We start from the raw sequence: 15066 nt of genomic DNA, 5'->3' as shown, positions 1-15066 counted from the left end.
CCTGGGCATAGGACAGGTTCCAGGGAGACAGCAGGGGTACAGCATAGCATCAGTCTTAGACGTAGCAGCACTGGATGTAAGCTGGAGCGGTTCTCTGGCCTCTGAAGGCTGTGCCCGGGGGCTGCTGGGCCCCCAGCTGCCCTAGGTAGTGCGGAGACATCTTTCCTTCCAGAGCATGGTCAGACACCCTCCATGTTAGCAGCCTGCTCCTGCGGTGTTTCAAAGCCCTCCCAACTCTGTCAACCAAAAGATTCCTGTGCGTGGGGGTGTATGTTCCTGCTTCACACTACATCCATGTGGTTACTTGATACAGATCCCACTGAAATGGATGAGGAAGAACTGACAGTCTCCTTTGTCAGCAGTGCTGACCAACCAACTCCGCTCTTCATCTTTTTCACTATTCCGCCTCAAGAGGAGGCGATTGAAAATCATTTCCGTTCATGTAAATTGTAGATTCGAATGCTCGATGCTCTGCAGAATATCTGTGCATTGCTGCTAGCAGTTATTTGGAGTAAAAGAGTGTGGACAGAACTTCTATCAAGCAAAATCAGAGGAAATGTCTGATTTGGTCCACTTCTTTTTTTCAGCCTCCTGTAACATTTTCATTTAAGTTGACCTCAATAAGTGTAGTATTTTAGTGGCCATATGTTTGGCAAGCCACATAAATAATTTACAACCATTGTTTGTATTCATTTTTGTAGTTCTAAAGTTATTTTAAAGAAACAGCCCAAAGCACTGATTCCAGAATTAATACATTTTCACATAAATACTTCTGTTCAGATCTCCAGAAAAGTGCATTTAATTCATTAGTTTCATGCTGAACTGTTAACATTTTAGGTTGTTTTATTAGGAGAGAACAAAGAACTCCTGGCTTGTTGAAAATTTGTTACAAAAAAATAAGGATGAAAAGGTTCCAGAAGAGCTGATGTTAAGCATTGTGGACTGGATGAAGTTGTGCAGATTGGAAAGATTTACAAGACATCTGGTAATTAGCTTCCAGCTCCTATGGAGTTTTGCCCTGTGAAAGTTACTGCTGCTGCTTGAACTGGAAGGGGAGCAGGAAGGAGGTGAAATGTGACCCTGAGAAGCTAGGTCTTTGTGTTCACAAATTATCAGTGGGCTACTGAAGCCTCTGGGTACAGTTTCCAAAAACTGCCTCCTACAAAAAATAAAATTAAAAATGCCCGGTGTCTTTCCATTTGGGGGATTGTCTCCTGCTGGTATTTGCTTAGTGTGAGGGGGAAGGGGAACAGGTCATGGAGGTGCTGTTTATGACTTTCCCCATTTGAGCCTACACGTGTCCCCGCAGGGACTGTGTGGCGGCTAGGGGCTGCAGGAGCATCCCCCTGCCCGGCCCAAGTGCCGTGGTGCTCCCGTGGTGCTCGGGGCTGGCCCTGGGGCTGTGTGCCCCATTGGGGTCCCCGTCAGGGGAGGCACAGCAGAGCTCGGGGGCACAGGGAACCCAGGACCAGGCCACAGGACTCAAGCTTTTCATTTTTATCATCATTACTGCTATTGCTACTTTTGCTGTTACTTTCCAGCACTGTTTTTTTAAAATCCACTAAGGAACATTCAAACAAGAAAGAAAACTTTCTTTTTGGATTAATTTTGTACATTGCCTCTTGGGAGCACCTTTCCACACTGAGTCTATAGGATAAGGTGTGTTTGTGTGGTTTCTGAAATTCAGGTGTATTGAATCCTGAAGCAGTGAAAGGGCACTGCTGTGACCTGGTGCTTTGGTTACTTGTCAGAGACTCGGGAGACTTTTGCTTCTGTGCCCACTTCTGTCCCTCTACTACGCAATCACTTTCAGCAAGTTATTGCCCTGTCACGTTTATTATTCTGTCTGTAAAACAGAATATTGATCTTGACTTAGAGACCTATAATAAAACTAGTTAATATCAGAATGATGTGGGTTTTGTTTTTATTTTTTTTTGGGGGTGGGGTGGGAGGAATATTTAATCATCTAAATATCAGGAATCAATCCCAGCAGGCTAACTACTAGTAAAAAAAAAAAAAATGTATTTTCAGCTCTGAATATGTTAAGTACAATGTGCAGGCAGTCTGTCTGAAGTTAATTCTCCTAGTATTGATGTACTTTAAACTTGAAAATATTTGCATAAAAATTAAAAAGAGCCTTATTGAGATGAATTGTCAGAAAGAATGTTATTTTTCTTAGATCGCAAGTGTAAGCAAATGCGTGGTAATGATGTTCACCAAATTGTGTAAGTGACTGGAAATATTAAGGAAGTAGGGCTATATATCAATATATAATTTTAGGACATGCTGGAAGAGATTAAATATAACTTGTATATAACCTGATGAATTTTGCAACGATAGCAGTCAAATGTATTCTTTCTACTGGTAAATCATGCTTGCAGTCACAAATGAACATACACAGTCTGAGCCTTTGTTCTTGAGATTGCAGCCACTCTGCAGCCCATGCTGTAGCGGGAACTAATTCCTGAATGCAGCGCAACTGGTGCCGTAACCGTATCTATTGAAAAGAAAGGTTTAGCATGTCCACAAAGAGGTCGGTGCCATCCATGTGCTTTTGCTTTGCCCAAGTCTTCAGTTGCTGTATCCTAGCACAGGCGGTAAGCTGCTGTGTTTTTAACAGCTGCCGTGGTCAACCTGAATCTTGGCAGTGGGGGAAAGTTATGTTTCTCTTTTATTGTAGTTATAAACAGAGAGTTGTCTAGAAAGGTGAAGTTGCAGTACATCTTAGTCCATGTGAACCAGTAGTTCAAGCTCTATGGCAAAGATCTGAGCAGGTCTCTTATTTCCCAGCTCATCCTTAGTGGCTGTCAGCTTCTTGGAGGAGGCCTATAAACATTCATTGGGAAGATCTACTCATCAAATTAACATCGTTAGAGGGAATTACAGTTGGTATGAAGCTGTTTTTTCAATAAACAGATTTTACTGAGACTTGTCTCACTTAGATGTTTATTGACTGTTTTCTGGAATTATTCTTATTTTCATATTTTTCTCTGATGCAGTACCCTTTTTGTACAGTAAAATAAGCTTTCATATCAGAAATTGATTTCTGTGTATGTATGGTGCTTTCTCAGTCTCATTGAATAGCTGTGCTTTTGGAGTTAAAACTGTTATTCACATGGTGTTTTTTTTCAATGCTTTTAATGCACACTGCATTTATATCTTACTCTATACAAAATGTTGGTTCAGTTTTCCTCTATTTCTACTGTATACAAAACAGGTTCCTTTCTTCAACTGCTTTTAGCTTGAAGCTCCAAATTGATGTACTCATCTAAGAAATTATACAGTGGTGCTGGGTTTGTATTTCAGCACCCAGATCATTCCTGCCTCATGGCTCCAGGATGGTTACAGTTCCCGGGATTCAGCTGCTCTGTACGCTACATGCTGAACAGACAAGGAGCAGAATGGACAAGAGATTGAGGGAGGATCCTGTGCCTCTGCTTGTATAGACAGGAGACTGGATCTGGAAGTGCGCTCTCACAGTGTGAATCCCACTGTCTTTTAAGCCCACTTTTATGCCCCCTGCTGCCCTAACAGATCAGATACATAAAAATTGTTGACAGCGATGAACTTGTGCACAGCACTGTATGAAAAACTTGTCCTCATTTTGCTTTAAGCAGAGTTTAAAGCCCACAGTCACAGCTCTGAAAAAGTTGTGGAAAAGCATAAACCATACATAATCAACCATCAATGTTGCAAATTTTGTTAAACGGGATTAAAGACAGGCCTGAACGTTACACTCTTGGCTTGAGCAGGGTTCTTGTGTTTTGGTAACCAGATTCACACCCCTTCAAAACAGTAAAGTTTTCCAGTGCAGTTGCAGCAGCTAGTGACAGAAGCCATTTTGCAATCACAGCCGTGTCCCAAAAAGAGACAGACTTGAGGACTCATCCTTATTGGCATGACCTAAAACTTGCGTTGCCTACAGTGGTATGCTGAGTAAGTGGAAGTGATAGCGGTTCTGTTTCTTCGCACATCTGAAGGTCTTTCAGAGACCACATCCCTACAGCATCGGCTGTAAAAGCAGACTAACTGCTGAGGAGAAGCCTGCCTAATACACCCGTGCTGTATGTCTTCAGTGGAGGAACAGAGCATTTGCTTTTCAAGTACTGTCAATCTGCCCACATTAAGCACTGAATTTACTTCAAAATTTATTGCTGCTTTGACAGCTTTCAAGCACTCCATTTTTGTGTCTTTTTGAGAGGAAGAACGTTTTTAAAAAATGTGTTGCTGTGACAAAGGGCACTTCGAAGAGCAGAGCATCCGTATCCCCTACTTTAGGCTCTTGCTTAGTGTCTTGCCTCGAAGGCTGAGGGGATTTTTTTTAGTAGAGAACGTCAATGCAACAGAACTGAGAATTTAAAGGCAAAGAAGCTGCTCTCTAGACTTCAGTGTAACAGAATTTGACTTGACACAGCATTTCTGTGTCTGTTTTTGATGGTAATGAACTTCAGGAAACAGTGAGGTAGTCTGGAAGCTCAGAGACTCAGTGAAGTGGCTAAAAGGTTGTCATTTAGCAACTGCCAGCCCCTGCTCCTGGCAGCAGCTACAGCCCTTTCTGATTCCAGCTGCAGTCTCCTGCCTCTTTCATTTTAAAAGTCTGAGCTGCAAACAAAACCACAATTCTTACAGTTGTTTAAACTAGGAGTGCTGTCTTCTTGGTAGCCAGGTCTGCATGATGGTTTTGGATAACCTCCTAGAATCAGTCACACTGGTGTCTCTGAAAAGAAGGAAATGTGAAGTGGGTTTGGGAGCTGATCGTGTGAGCGTGGGCTCTGTGAGATGCCCAACATCATTTGAGAGCATGGTGGAATGGCTTTGTCGTCCAGATCCAACCAAATGGCACTTGTAAAGTAAGCAGCAAAGTTATTCTTATGATTAAACCAATATGTAAATGTATTACAGGTACGTTTGCCAGGCTTTGGTGTTTCTGTTACCACCTTTCACGTTTTTTTTTCCCAATGTGGAGCTTTCAGCAATGATGCAGGAGAACTGTGGATGCAACAATTCCTGACAGTATAGAGAATGTCAAGCTGTGAGTGAAATTCACATCACTTTGCTTATCGGCTGAAGTAGATGACTTGTGTGTGGATTCAACAGAGGTGGAAGACTTTTATTCAGAATTTCTACACAGTTACCTGCTTTAATCTGCTGTTGAGAGTTGCATTGTACAAGTGGGAGCTTTTCCCAGAAAAAGTCTTCCAAAAGCAGTTAATTAAGCTGTTTTTACTGCTATAAAGTCTGAGTTAAAGAGGCATAGATACAGTTGGGGAATGTCTTTGTGTATGAAGTGAGAAGGGTCAATTTTATTTTTGAGAAATAGAGCCTTTTACTAGTTACAGAGGCTTCTGTCAGACTTCTGTGATTTCAAGTTAGCTATCCTACACAGGGAGCTATGGCACTACTTTTTCCTGTTTTGTTAGTCTGTACAGCCTTTGATGTGGAAATGAATGGAGGCAAGAGGGAGGAAGTATTTAAAATGAATAATAGAATTACATTAGGAAGAAAGTATGTTCTGGATGGTTAGGAAGGCTGAACTGTGAGCTGACAGAAGATGACAATACAGGCTTCTTTTGAGGGAAAATATTTAGTGCTTGCTATTTAAGAGCATGGATATAGGGCAGCATTCAGGAAGTTATAGTGAAACAACCAAAAGCATAAGACTACTATGCATATGTTAAAAGATCGTTAGATCTCTAAGTGGATGCTCCTTACACAGAGTATTAATGCGTTTCAGTGTAGGCAGGCTATCTTGACTGGCTGTTTTTCTCTCTCCTCCATCTGTGTGTGGGTAAGCTGTAACTTCGTTGCTGAATTTGAAAGCTGATTTCTGAAGAGGGAAAAGGGCAGCAATATTCCTGTGAAGTAGTAAAGAAGCCCAATCCTTCACATGCCAGGAGGAGGAGGCAATGCCGCACTGACACCAGGAGCATTGGGTGCTCGTTTGGACGGGTTGCTGCAGCAAGCGCGACTTCCCAGCAATTCTCTCTCACTTCGTCCTTCCTGAAGTCACTTTGCAATGTTAGAAAAAAAGTTCTTCCATGACATTGACACCAATCCTAGAGTTTGCCTTTAGACTTGAATTGTTAGACTGTGACAATTCTCTAATGAACTAATGTGCTTTCTTTGTTCAAAAACACTGTTTATAGGTAGAATTCTTTTGAACTTTTGGCCAAAGATGCATTTCTTAAGAAAGAAAATAGATCCACAGAGATTATGTGAAAAAAAAAAAAATACATTGGTCAGTATTTGAAATTGCTTAACTGTGAGGTATTTGGGGCAGACAGCTGGGGACTTCATTTTTAACAGCTTTAATTGACTTGCAGCCTCAGTCTGTTGAAAATTTCCCAGTTATTGTTCATAGGCATGAACTTTTTTGTAAGCTGACTACGTTTTTAAAGCCAGTTGTATTTTTAGATCAATTAGGTCCTGTAGTGGAATTGATTGTTTTAACTGTTCTTTCTTCCTAGGTCTAAGGTGCGCGTATAAGGATGTTGAGAATAATACATTTTCATTTTTGACATTAAAGTTTTATTAAAATACTGTTAGGAAATCCTAAACTTGATTCTTCAGTGTCGCTTAACCTCCTGACTTGGAAATTTTGCAGTGAATGATGGGAGATGAGTGATGTGTGAAATATGTGGGTGCCACAGAATTATTGAATGAGATACTAATAGTATGGTCTCAGTCCAGCATGTAAGGGAATGTTCTAGGATTTGGGAGATTTACCCTGCAGTCATACTCTGCAGACTTTCTGGATGAGATTAGGAAAACAATCCTGTGTCTGGTGCCTCAATTTTGTGTGTTCGTGGGTAGACACCTTAAACCATGGCTGTACGAGTCCTCAGGTACTGTATGATTCTTTCAGTACGGATTGCTAGCATCAGGTTGGATGGAGGCTATAATACATTACAAAAAAAATACAAGTGTATACCAGATGAGTTTTGTTTGTGTTAGGGAGTTAAGAAGGATCCTGTCTCACGGAAGATGAGCAAAATTTGCCATGTTTTCTAAACACTGATTCATCAGTAAGAAATTCTGAGTGGAAGGAAAATTTGAACTGTATACTTGGTAGACTAATTTCTTTGGCAAAGTGATTTGACCTTAGTACAAACTGAGCTTTATACCAATAGGAAGAAAATAGCACACATTTTACCACTAGTGCTGCTAGTGTTTCAGTTGTGATGACAGGGAGCTCATCTTTTATTTTGTTCTAAACTATGAATTTATTATGAACACATGTTGAAATAGCAGGTAATGTTTCCCTTTACTGACTGGCCTGCTCTATGTTTTAGTAGGGAGTATGGGTAGTATTTGTGGTGTATGCGTGTGAAAAGGAGTTCCATGCAGATTTCAAGATATTTAAAATAAACCTAACGTTCAGCACGGACTTTCTTCATGCCATCGAGCCCTGGGATGTCTCTCTTTTTAAAAAAACTAGTCTTATTTAGAAAACTTTCTATATATTGCCTGCATAGTAGGTATTTATTTATAGCTCCTCTGTCAAGAGCATGGACAGAATCAATCCAATAAATTTTGTTACCTGGTTTAAACCCACTAATTCTGTTTTAGTTTATCAAACTTCATTCTGGGGATAGTTATTTTTCAAAACAAAAGGTGTGGGAATTTGACCTCTGTAAGTGGCTATGTTTGTTCTGGAAAATGAAGGGAATCTGAGTAGGCTTCTAACAGCAGCAAGAAAGGTCCTAGGAACTATCAGGAATACAAATAGGAAAGTAAAGTTGAGCTATTGTAGCAATTAACTAGTTTAATGAGGTTTTTGGCATTGGAAAAACTATCTACTTTCCGAAATGCATTACTTGGGGTATAACATCTGTGATGGAATTATCCAACGATTTGTTATCCCTCTTTCTTTAGTAACAGCAGTGTATATTCTTCTACAATGGCAAGTTTAGCACTGGAGGTTTTAATAGTCTAAAACACAACAATCTGGCATTTTTCTCTTTAGGGTGATTAATAGCTGATCTGTACTCTGTTTTAGATTCCCCTAGCAGTATGATTTGATGTGAACCAAGTAGGAGCACATGATTACATTTTAACCTGACCGTGCAATCAGAAGTTTATGCTTTTTATGCTGGCAGCAGGAGGACAAATGATACCTAAGCAGGCATAAAGCCTGGTGCTGCAAAGTGAATCCATTGACCTTTTTGGAACACGTGTGGTTTGGCAAAGTTGGTTGACGTTGGATCAGTTCTTTCCTCTGAGTAGCCACACTGCTTTTGATCTGGTAGTAGGAGCTCTAAAGTTGGATTTACTGTTGCATCGAACCATGGCCTCAGGCACAAATTCTGCGCTGCTTCACAACCAGCAGAATTAGCAGGGGATCCCTTAGTTAAAAATAGGCTTTTCTAGCAGTAATTTCTAGACTTCAGTCTTAAGGGCATGATAGACTTTAAGGACGTGACAGAAGCAAAGGTTTGTACAGTGAACTAGACTCCATGTATCTTCAGTTACATGGAGCCTCTATGGATTGTTAGAAGCAGTAAATAACCTTTTTCAGCAAACAGGTGTAATAGATAGTTCAGTGGCAGATAAAATAATAAAGGTTATAGCTATATAAAGAACACAATAGACTGGAACTTTTTCTGTGTAAGAAATTGCACGTAACCTGGGAGCCTTAATAATAGGGAGTACCTTATCAAAAAGCAATTTAAATGGGAATTTCATATATTGCTGTAGACAACCCACACGTGTCCTACCCTAGCAAAATACTGTAATCCAAAAATTAGGGTTATATTTGAGGCTCTTGCTAATGAAAACAGTACACTTCCTGTGCATACAGGATGTACTGCTCAGATGCTGGAAGAACAGGTGCTAAGGCACTGGCACTGATCTTACGAATGCTGAGAATAAGTACTCCAGAAAGCCTTGTAAACTAGGCATTGAAAAACAAAGAAAATGGAAATTGTTGTCCGTGCTTGTTAGTTTTTTAAGATACTTAAAAACAGTACTACAAGCCACAAAAGTATGCCTTTTAATTAACGTTCATTTAATTTGTTGTGCACCGTAAACAACACAAAGGAGAACCTCCAAAACTGGGAAAAGAGGATTAAGAAAAATGCTAATGGACAAATATTCTTCAAAATGTTGAAAATATCAAAGCAGGTGAATAATCTGAGCAACAACAAAATGACAGCTTTCCGTTCCCATGTTTAACATTAAAATGTAACTACCGGTATGTGATTTGTGCTCTCTCCAGGCTTCACAGAGTAACTCTATGAACTACGCTTGCACTAGACAGGGATCCTCTGATTCCTTGTGAGATTTTTTATTTTATTTTATTTTTCTCTGAATTACCAGCAGCATGGCAGGGTGTATCTAGATAAAAAGCTAGTGCAGTACAAGGTAGTGTATGAATACAGTGCTAGACAACCCTTTCTCACTGCATGGAGGTTGAGGAAGGTTTTCAAATGTACCGAGCGTGGAGGTTTGAGTTAGGAGCTGAGTTCCACATACGGTCAGGGAAAAGCAGATGTCACGGGAGGGAGATGGTGAACCTGTGCATTAGGGCGTATCTGGATGCTCTTTGTAAATTTCAGTTCCTGAAGCTGCATTGTAGATTTTGCAAATCTCAGTATGTAGATTTATGAAGTGGATTTTTCAAGTACATAGTTGCAGAGCATATTTAAGTGCAGCAATTGTTCCTTTCCATAGTATCTTCACTTGAATTAAGGGAAAAACAAAAAAGTTATTTTACTCCTTTTGTAAGTAAGCACTGCCTGTACTTACATTGCTGTATAATTTATAGTTAAACCATTGCAACAGACTCACTGTGGCTGAGCAGTCTGTGAAGAGCTCAAGAATTTTTACTTTTGCTGAGTCTTATCTTGAGATAAGAGTTTGAGGAGGCTGCAGCAGGGGCTCCTTTTCCTTACATAGCTCTCACTCCATGCACCCAACTTTGTTTAATTTGTTAGTGGCTGTCTACCTGGGGAGCCTGAGGAATCTGTAATGGTGGAACCTTTGAAAGGCAGACACAGAAATACTCATTCAGAATTTAGTCATCCTGGAGTCAGTCACTCCTCTGCCAGAGCTTTGTGATACATCAGGATTTGCACATGCTGGGGGTCTCCCACTTCAGTCTGTGCTGTGGCTGCCAGACACCCCTGATGGTCATAGACCAGGTTCTTTTGTTCTGTGGTACCAACCACGTTTCTCGTAATTTTGCTATCCGGAAGCTCCCTACAAAAACAGTTTTTATCCCTTCAGTTCTGTCCTATTACAGACCCAAATTGTTTCTCATAATAAAGCATAATACGGAATCAACATCAAATCTAGCTAAATTACATTTTCCTTCACCCTCTTTCCTTGTAATTATCACAGCCTCAGTGCTATGAAGTTACATTCTGTCACCAAATTTGGAGCACTGTGTTTTAGAAGAGTGCTGTTGACAGTCAAAGCGCAGTTAGTGAGTACAGAAAGGAGCATGCTTCTAGCATCATGCAGATTGGAAATTTCTTGTCCTACTTTCTCATCCTGCAGCTGGTTCCATATGGGCAGCCTTAATGCATTTTGATTTAGTGAATTGTAACAAATGCTGAATTCTGATTTCTGTAACCACCCTGTCAGGAGTCTAACAGACTCCTTACTGGCATAAATGCTGCTGCATCTGTCTGGATGCTCATAGCACTGTGCTGGAAAAGCCATTCTTCATCTTCGTGAAACCTGAGAGTCAGGGTTCAGTAGTGTTAGGTTTAAAGGACCTGGTGTGACCCCATAGGCCCCTAGAGTTTAACCTCACATCTTCTCAAATTCGCCTTCTGAAGTCACACTCGTAAATTAAATCTGTCCAGCTGATTAGCTTGGATGGAGTGCTGTTATAAATCCTTTGTCTTATCTTGATCAGGTATAGACCCTCAGTGAAGCACATAATGAATATTTGCTTAGGAAGCAGATGTAGCTGGTTAACTTTATTCTGTCAATTTGTCTACTTTAAAAAAAAAATCAAGGCAGCTTCTATGTATTAAGTAGAACGTCCTTAATTTTGTAAAGAATATTTTGTCATTTAATTTGCTGTGTTATTTTGTCTGATATTTTTTTTAGCCTGTATTTAAAGAAAGAAATTAATTGACTGCTTCTTTTGCTGAGAATATACTGATGGCCCCTTTATGGAATTTGTGATGTTCTGTAGCTAATTTCGGAGGACAGCAGGCTGGTAGCAGTCAACTGAACGTGTGCTGTGTAGCCAAAACATTTAAGTCATCGTCAGATCTGTTGCTCCATTAGGATTTCATATTTTAAAGGGCAGACTGGAAGAAGATGCTTTGTCAATATTGATTCATTTGGGGGAGTCACAAGTAACTGGGTCTTCCAGTGATGAAAAAAACAGGAAAGAAAAATGTCGTATTCCCCATCACAGTGCTCTGCCCTGTGTGGCAGACAGTGAGAGAGACTTCTAGGCTGTCACTCACCTCGAGTGTAAAGATTTAAGGTGAGATACTTGAAGCCTACGCTTGCAATAGGAGAGTGAGTGTCTGAAATAGCAGGAGAACTTCCAGGAATAAAGAGCTCAAATACAGTTGCTAGAAGCACTTCTTGTACCAGCCTCTTCAGTGCCCCCAGAAGGAAGAGAGTACTTTCTCTGGATGTGAAGCATCAGTGAATTGTCAACAGCGTGATGCTTCCTCATTCCCAGCTTTCAGCCCAGGGCTTTACCTGCCCTCCACGGGAAGGGACGAGCTGGGCTTGCACCAAGGAGTGGCAGTTCTCTTCATGTGGCTTTCAGCAGTGCCCAGGCAATGCTCTGCAGTGGCAGAGAGTCAAGGCGCTGGTCCCAGCAGGGCTGCAGTGCTGAGGGTGCAAGCAGGGCATTGCTGGAGCCCAGGTTGCCCATCTGCTCTGCTCGGCACTTGTCCATGTTGGAGTAACCCCATGCTCCTGTCCTCGGGGAAGTCGCTGCAGAGGCTGAGGCAGCTCTGAATGGCTCTGCTCTGTTTTGCTGAGCCTTAGAGAGGTTCTGAGAGAAACAAGTGCTGTTGTGTTTGCTTCCAAAAGAGATTACCTTGGTATGTATACAAAACACAAAGTAGTCTGTGGCTGTCTGAATGTGGTCCGGAGTGGAAATACACAAGTAGTAGAAGCCAAGTGTGGTGTCTTGTCTCTGCTCTTTAATCTCTTGTCTCCACATGCCAGTAATATTGTAATTGCTGGGATTTGGGGGTTCTTAATGAAGCAGGTTTATCTTTAATACTACTGGAAATGAGACACCACTTCAGCAGTTAAATAGAAATTTCACAAACCTCAATCAGGTGTAATGAAATTGTTCAATTTAACAATTTTCTCCTTTATCTGAGTGCGTTTATTGTTACTGCTTTGTATCATTACTTTTGACATTGCAGCAATCTTTTCTCAGTAGCAAGTTGAACACAGCATTTTCTTCCTCTTACAAGGAGAAGAATCCCCCTTCTCACATTATAGCCTGATCCTTTTATATATTACTAGTCACAGCACAGAAGAGGACAGCAGATAGTAACAGGCAGAGAGTTATTGCACTTAGCTTCTGGCTATTAACTGATAGATGCCCTTGTTCTGACTGGGTGAGTGATTACCAGATAGTTTGGCACCGGCCTGGATGCTATAGCTGCACTTAATTGTGACTGATTCATTGGGCTGAAATATGTCACTAATTTAATTCAGCTGTTTCATTAATCTGATTGAACTGCATCCAGCCGTTAGAGGTGTATGAAAGAAAGGTATCTGACACACGAGGCAAGAACAGTAACCTCTGTATTAAACTATAAAACAGTCATTAGGACATCTAACGCCGAAACTGAATTGCTCCATAGAAACTTGGTTTCCAAGCATAATACTAATTAGCTATAAGCTTGATGAATGTCAAGAATTAATTAAAACATTTCAGTAGCCTATGTGGGTTTTAAATATTGTCATTATTGCCCCAATATTTTCAGTTCGTACACTAATTGTTTTTTAGAGAGCATACATGGAATTATCTTCTGGAGTGACTGAGGGTACAAATGGTTCATTATGTCATTGAAGGTGCACCTCCTTGTCTCTGATTTTCCCTTCTTTCCTAAATTGTATCTACAGTTTTTCTTCCACTTTTGTGCATGAATTGCACATAGAAAGGTAAGATCTGTGGTTTTAGACCCAAGCTTTATTTTGAAAGCACTTTTAGTCTTTCTTTATTAGCTGTACTCTGGAGGCCAGCACATTGTTGTTACCTACTTTCATTTTGGCAACAGTAAAATAGCTATGGTTCCATCAAATGATTTTTTGTTTTTAATTAAATAGGATGTCAGCCAAAATCCATGATTATTTTTACCCTGTTAATAAAAGGCCTGCAACAGTTTAGACATTTAGTACATGAAGCAGACACAAGAAAAAAAATACATCATGGGAAATTATGAATTGAAAGGCAATTCCTAATCAAAATCAGCTTTTGGTTATTTCTTGAATATGATCTTAATGAAAAAGTAGCCAAATTTTTGATGGGGGAATAGTAGATGCATAGTGCAGACTGCTCATATTCCTTTTCTCTGATGAATGAATGTCTCCACATGTTTGGCTACGTAGTAAGGATGAGTGTCCAACACGCCATGTTGTAGACTGCAGCCAGACAAATGCACAAGATGACATGACATGGGAAGAGCTTTAACACAAGGAAGGCTCCTCTGCGTGTTGAGCAGCGCCAGAAACACAGACTCCCTGCCTGCAGCTGCATGCGCAATCACATGTGACAGTCCTCAGCGCCTGTTCTGTGGACCACAGAGGGAGAGAGGGAGTCCAAGACAAGGACACTTCACCATGTGTCTGCAATGTGTAGGTAGTGCCTGGGAGCCTGCGAGGCAGGGAGGATTGAAAGGATCTTCTACACCGCCGGGTTACTGACTTGTCTGTTTGGGTGTGATGGACCCACAGTGCCTCCATGAGCTCAGCCGTGTTATTGTCTGCAGCAGTCAGCTTGGTTCTCAGCAGTTTGGATTCAAGGCCTTTTTTGTGGGAGCTTAGTTTAGTTTTTATACTGAGACTTGCTTACAGAAATTAGATTCTGCTTTGACTTTTTTTGGCTACTGTGTTATAATAGCATGAAGTACAGTCTCTCAGAAGTCAAGAAACTACTTGTTCATTATCCCTCCTTTCAAAGTTTTAATTAATTATAGAACAACCCTTTCACTAGTGAGAAATGTGTTCAGTATGGTACTTAAAATAAACTATTTTTGGCTAGTTGTCTAAATGCTGATAGCCTGGAGGCATAATACACATATCTCCTGAACGAAACTTTTGCATTGACAGTGTCGTAAGAAGCTCAATTCCAGCTTACTTAAACCTGCCTCTCCCATCCCCAGTTGGAAAAGTGTTGCATTTCACTCTGTAGCATGTGAAAAAAGTGGGAATAAATGTGTATCAATATATTTGTAGGTTACGTTTTGTATGAAAATGTGATCAATTTAATACCTGGAGAAGATGAGTGTGGTTGAGATACACAACTCCTTTCATGCAGGGATATCATGTCATTGGAAAAATACAATGTAAAAGCTCAGAGCATACCACATGCTTGAGGAAACAGATGTGGGGGAGTGTTTTGGACTGACAGTCCAGCTGCTCATGGGTTCTCCATTCTATGTCCAGAGGCATGAGAGCCCAGGGACAGCGGAGTGCCCAGCTACTGTGTCTGTTTAAAACAATGAGCCCCCTGAAATCAGTTGGAAATCAGGCAGATGTTGAAGATATGCCAGTGGCTAGTATTAAACAAAACAAAATGAATATAGAAAGAAATCCATAAAGTACTCTACCTCTGTCTCAGAGGTAGATCTGACACTCTTTTTTATCTTCTCTCTCTCCTTTCCTCTTCCTTTACGCAGTGCCGGCCCTAAAGGAGATAACATTTATGAATGGAGATCGACTATACTTGGACCTCCGGGTTCTGTATATGAAGGGGGCGTTTTTTTCCTGGATATCACATTTTCATCTGACTATCCATTCAAGCCACCAAAGGTAAGGGTAAGGTTTTCATTGTGTTTGGTTTTTTAACATATGAGAAGAATTTAACTTGTAGTAGGTGAGTACTCAGCACCTTCTGAAAATCAA

At 40.7% G+C, this 15066-nt stretch overlaps 1 protein-coding gene across 5 annotated transcripts in view; it reads left to right on the top strand.

The window, feature by feature from the left end:
* UBE2E3 (ubiquitin conjugating enzyme E2 E3) overlaps nucleotides 1-15066 on the top strand; it is a 60723-nt gene that overhangs the window by 39966 nt on the left and 5691 nt on the right. For all 5 annotated transcript variants that reach the window (XM_040561414.1, XM_040561412.1, XM_040561413.1 and 2 more), the window contains one exon: nucleotides 14841-14973. In XM_040561414.1, coding sequence (XP_040417348.1) covers nucleotides 14841-14973 — 133 coding nt within the window. The remainder of the gene's footprint in view (nucleotides 1-14840; nucleotides 14974-15066) is intronic.

The sequence above is a fragment of the Cygnus olor genome, chromosome 6 (assembly GCF_009769625.2).
Source record: "Cygnus olor isolate bCygOlo1 chromosome 6, bCygOlo1.pri.v2, whole genome shotgun sequence".
NCBI classification, from domain to species: domain Eukaryota; kingdom Metazoa; phylum Chordata; class Aves; order Anseriformes; family Anatidae; genus Cygnus; species Cygnus olor.
The sequence above is the reverse complement of the archived record's forward strand: the minus strand, read 5'-3'. Positions and strand labels throughout refer to the sequence as shown.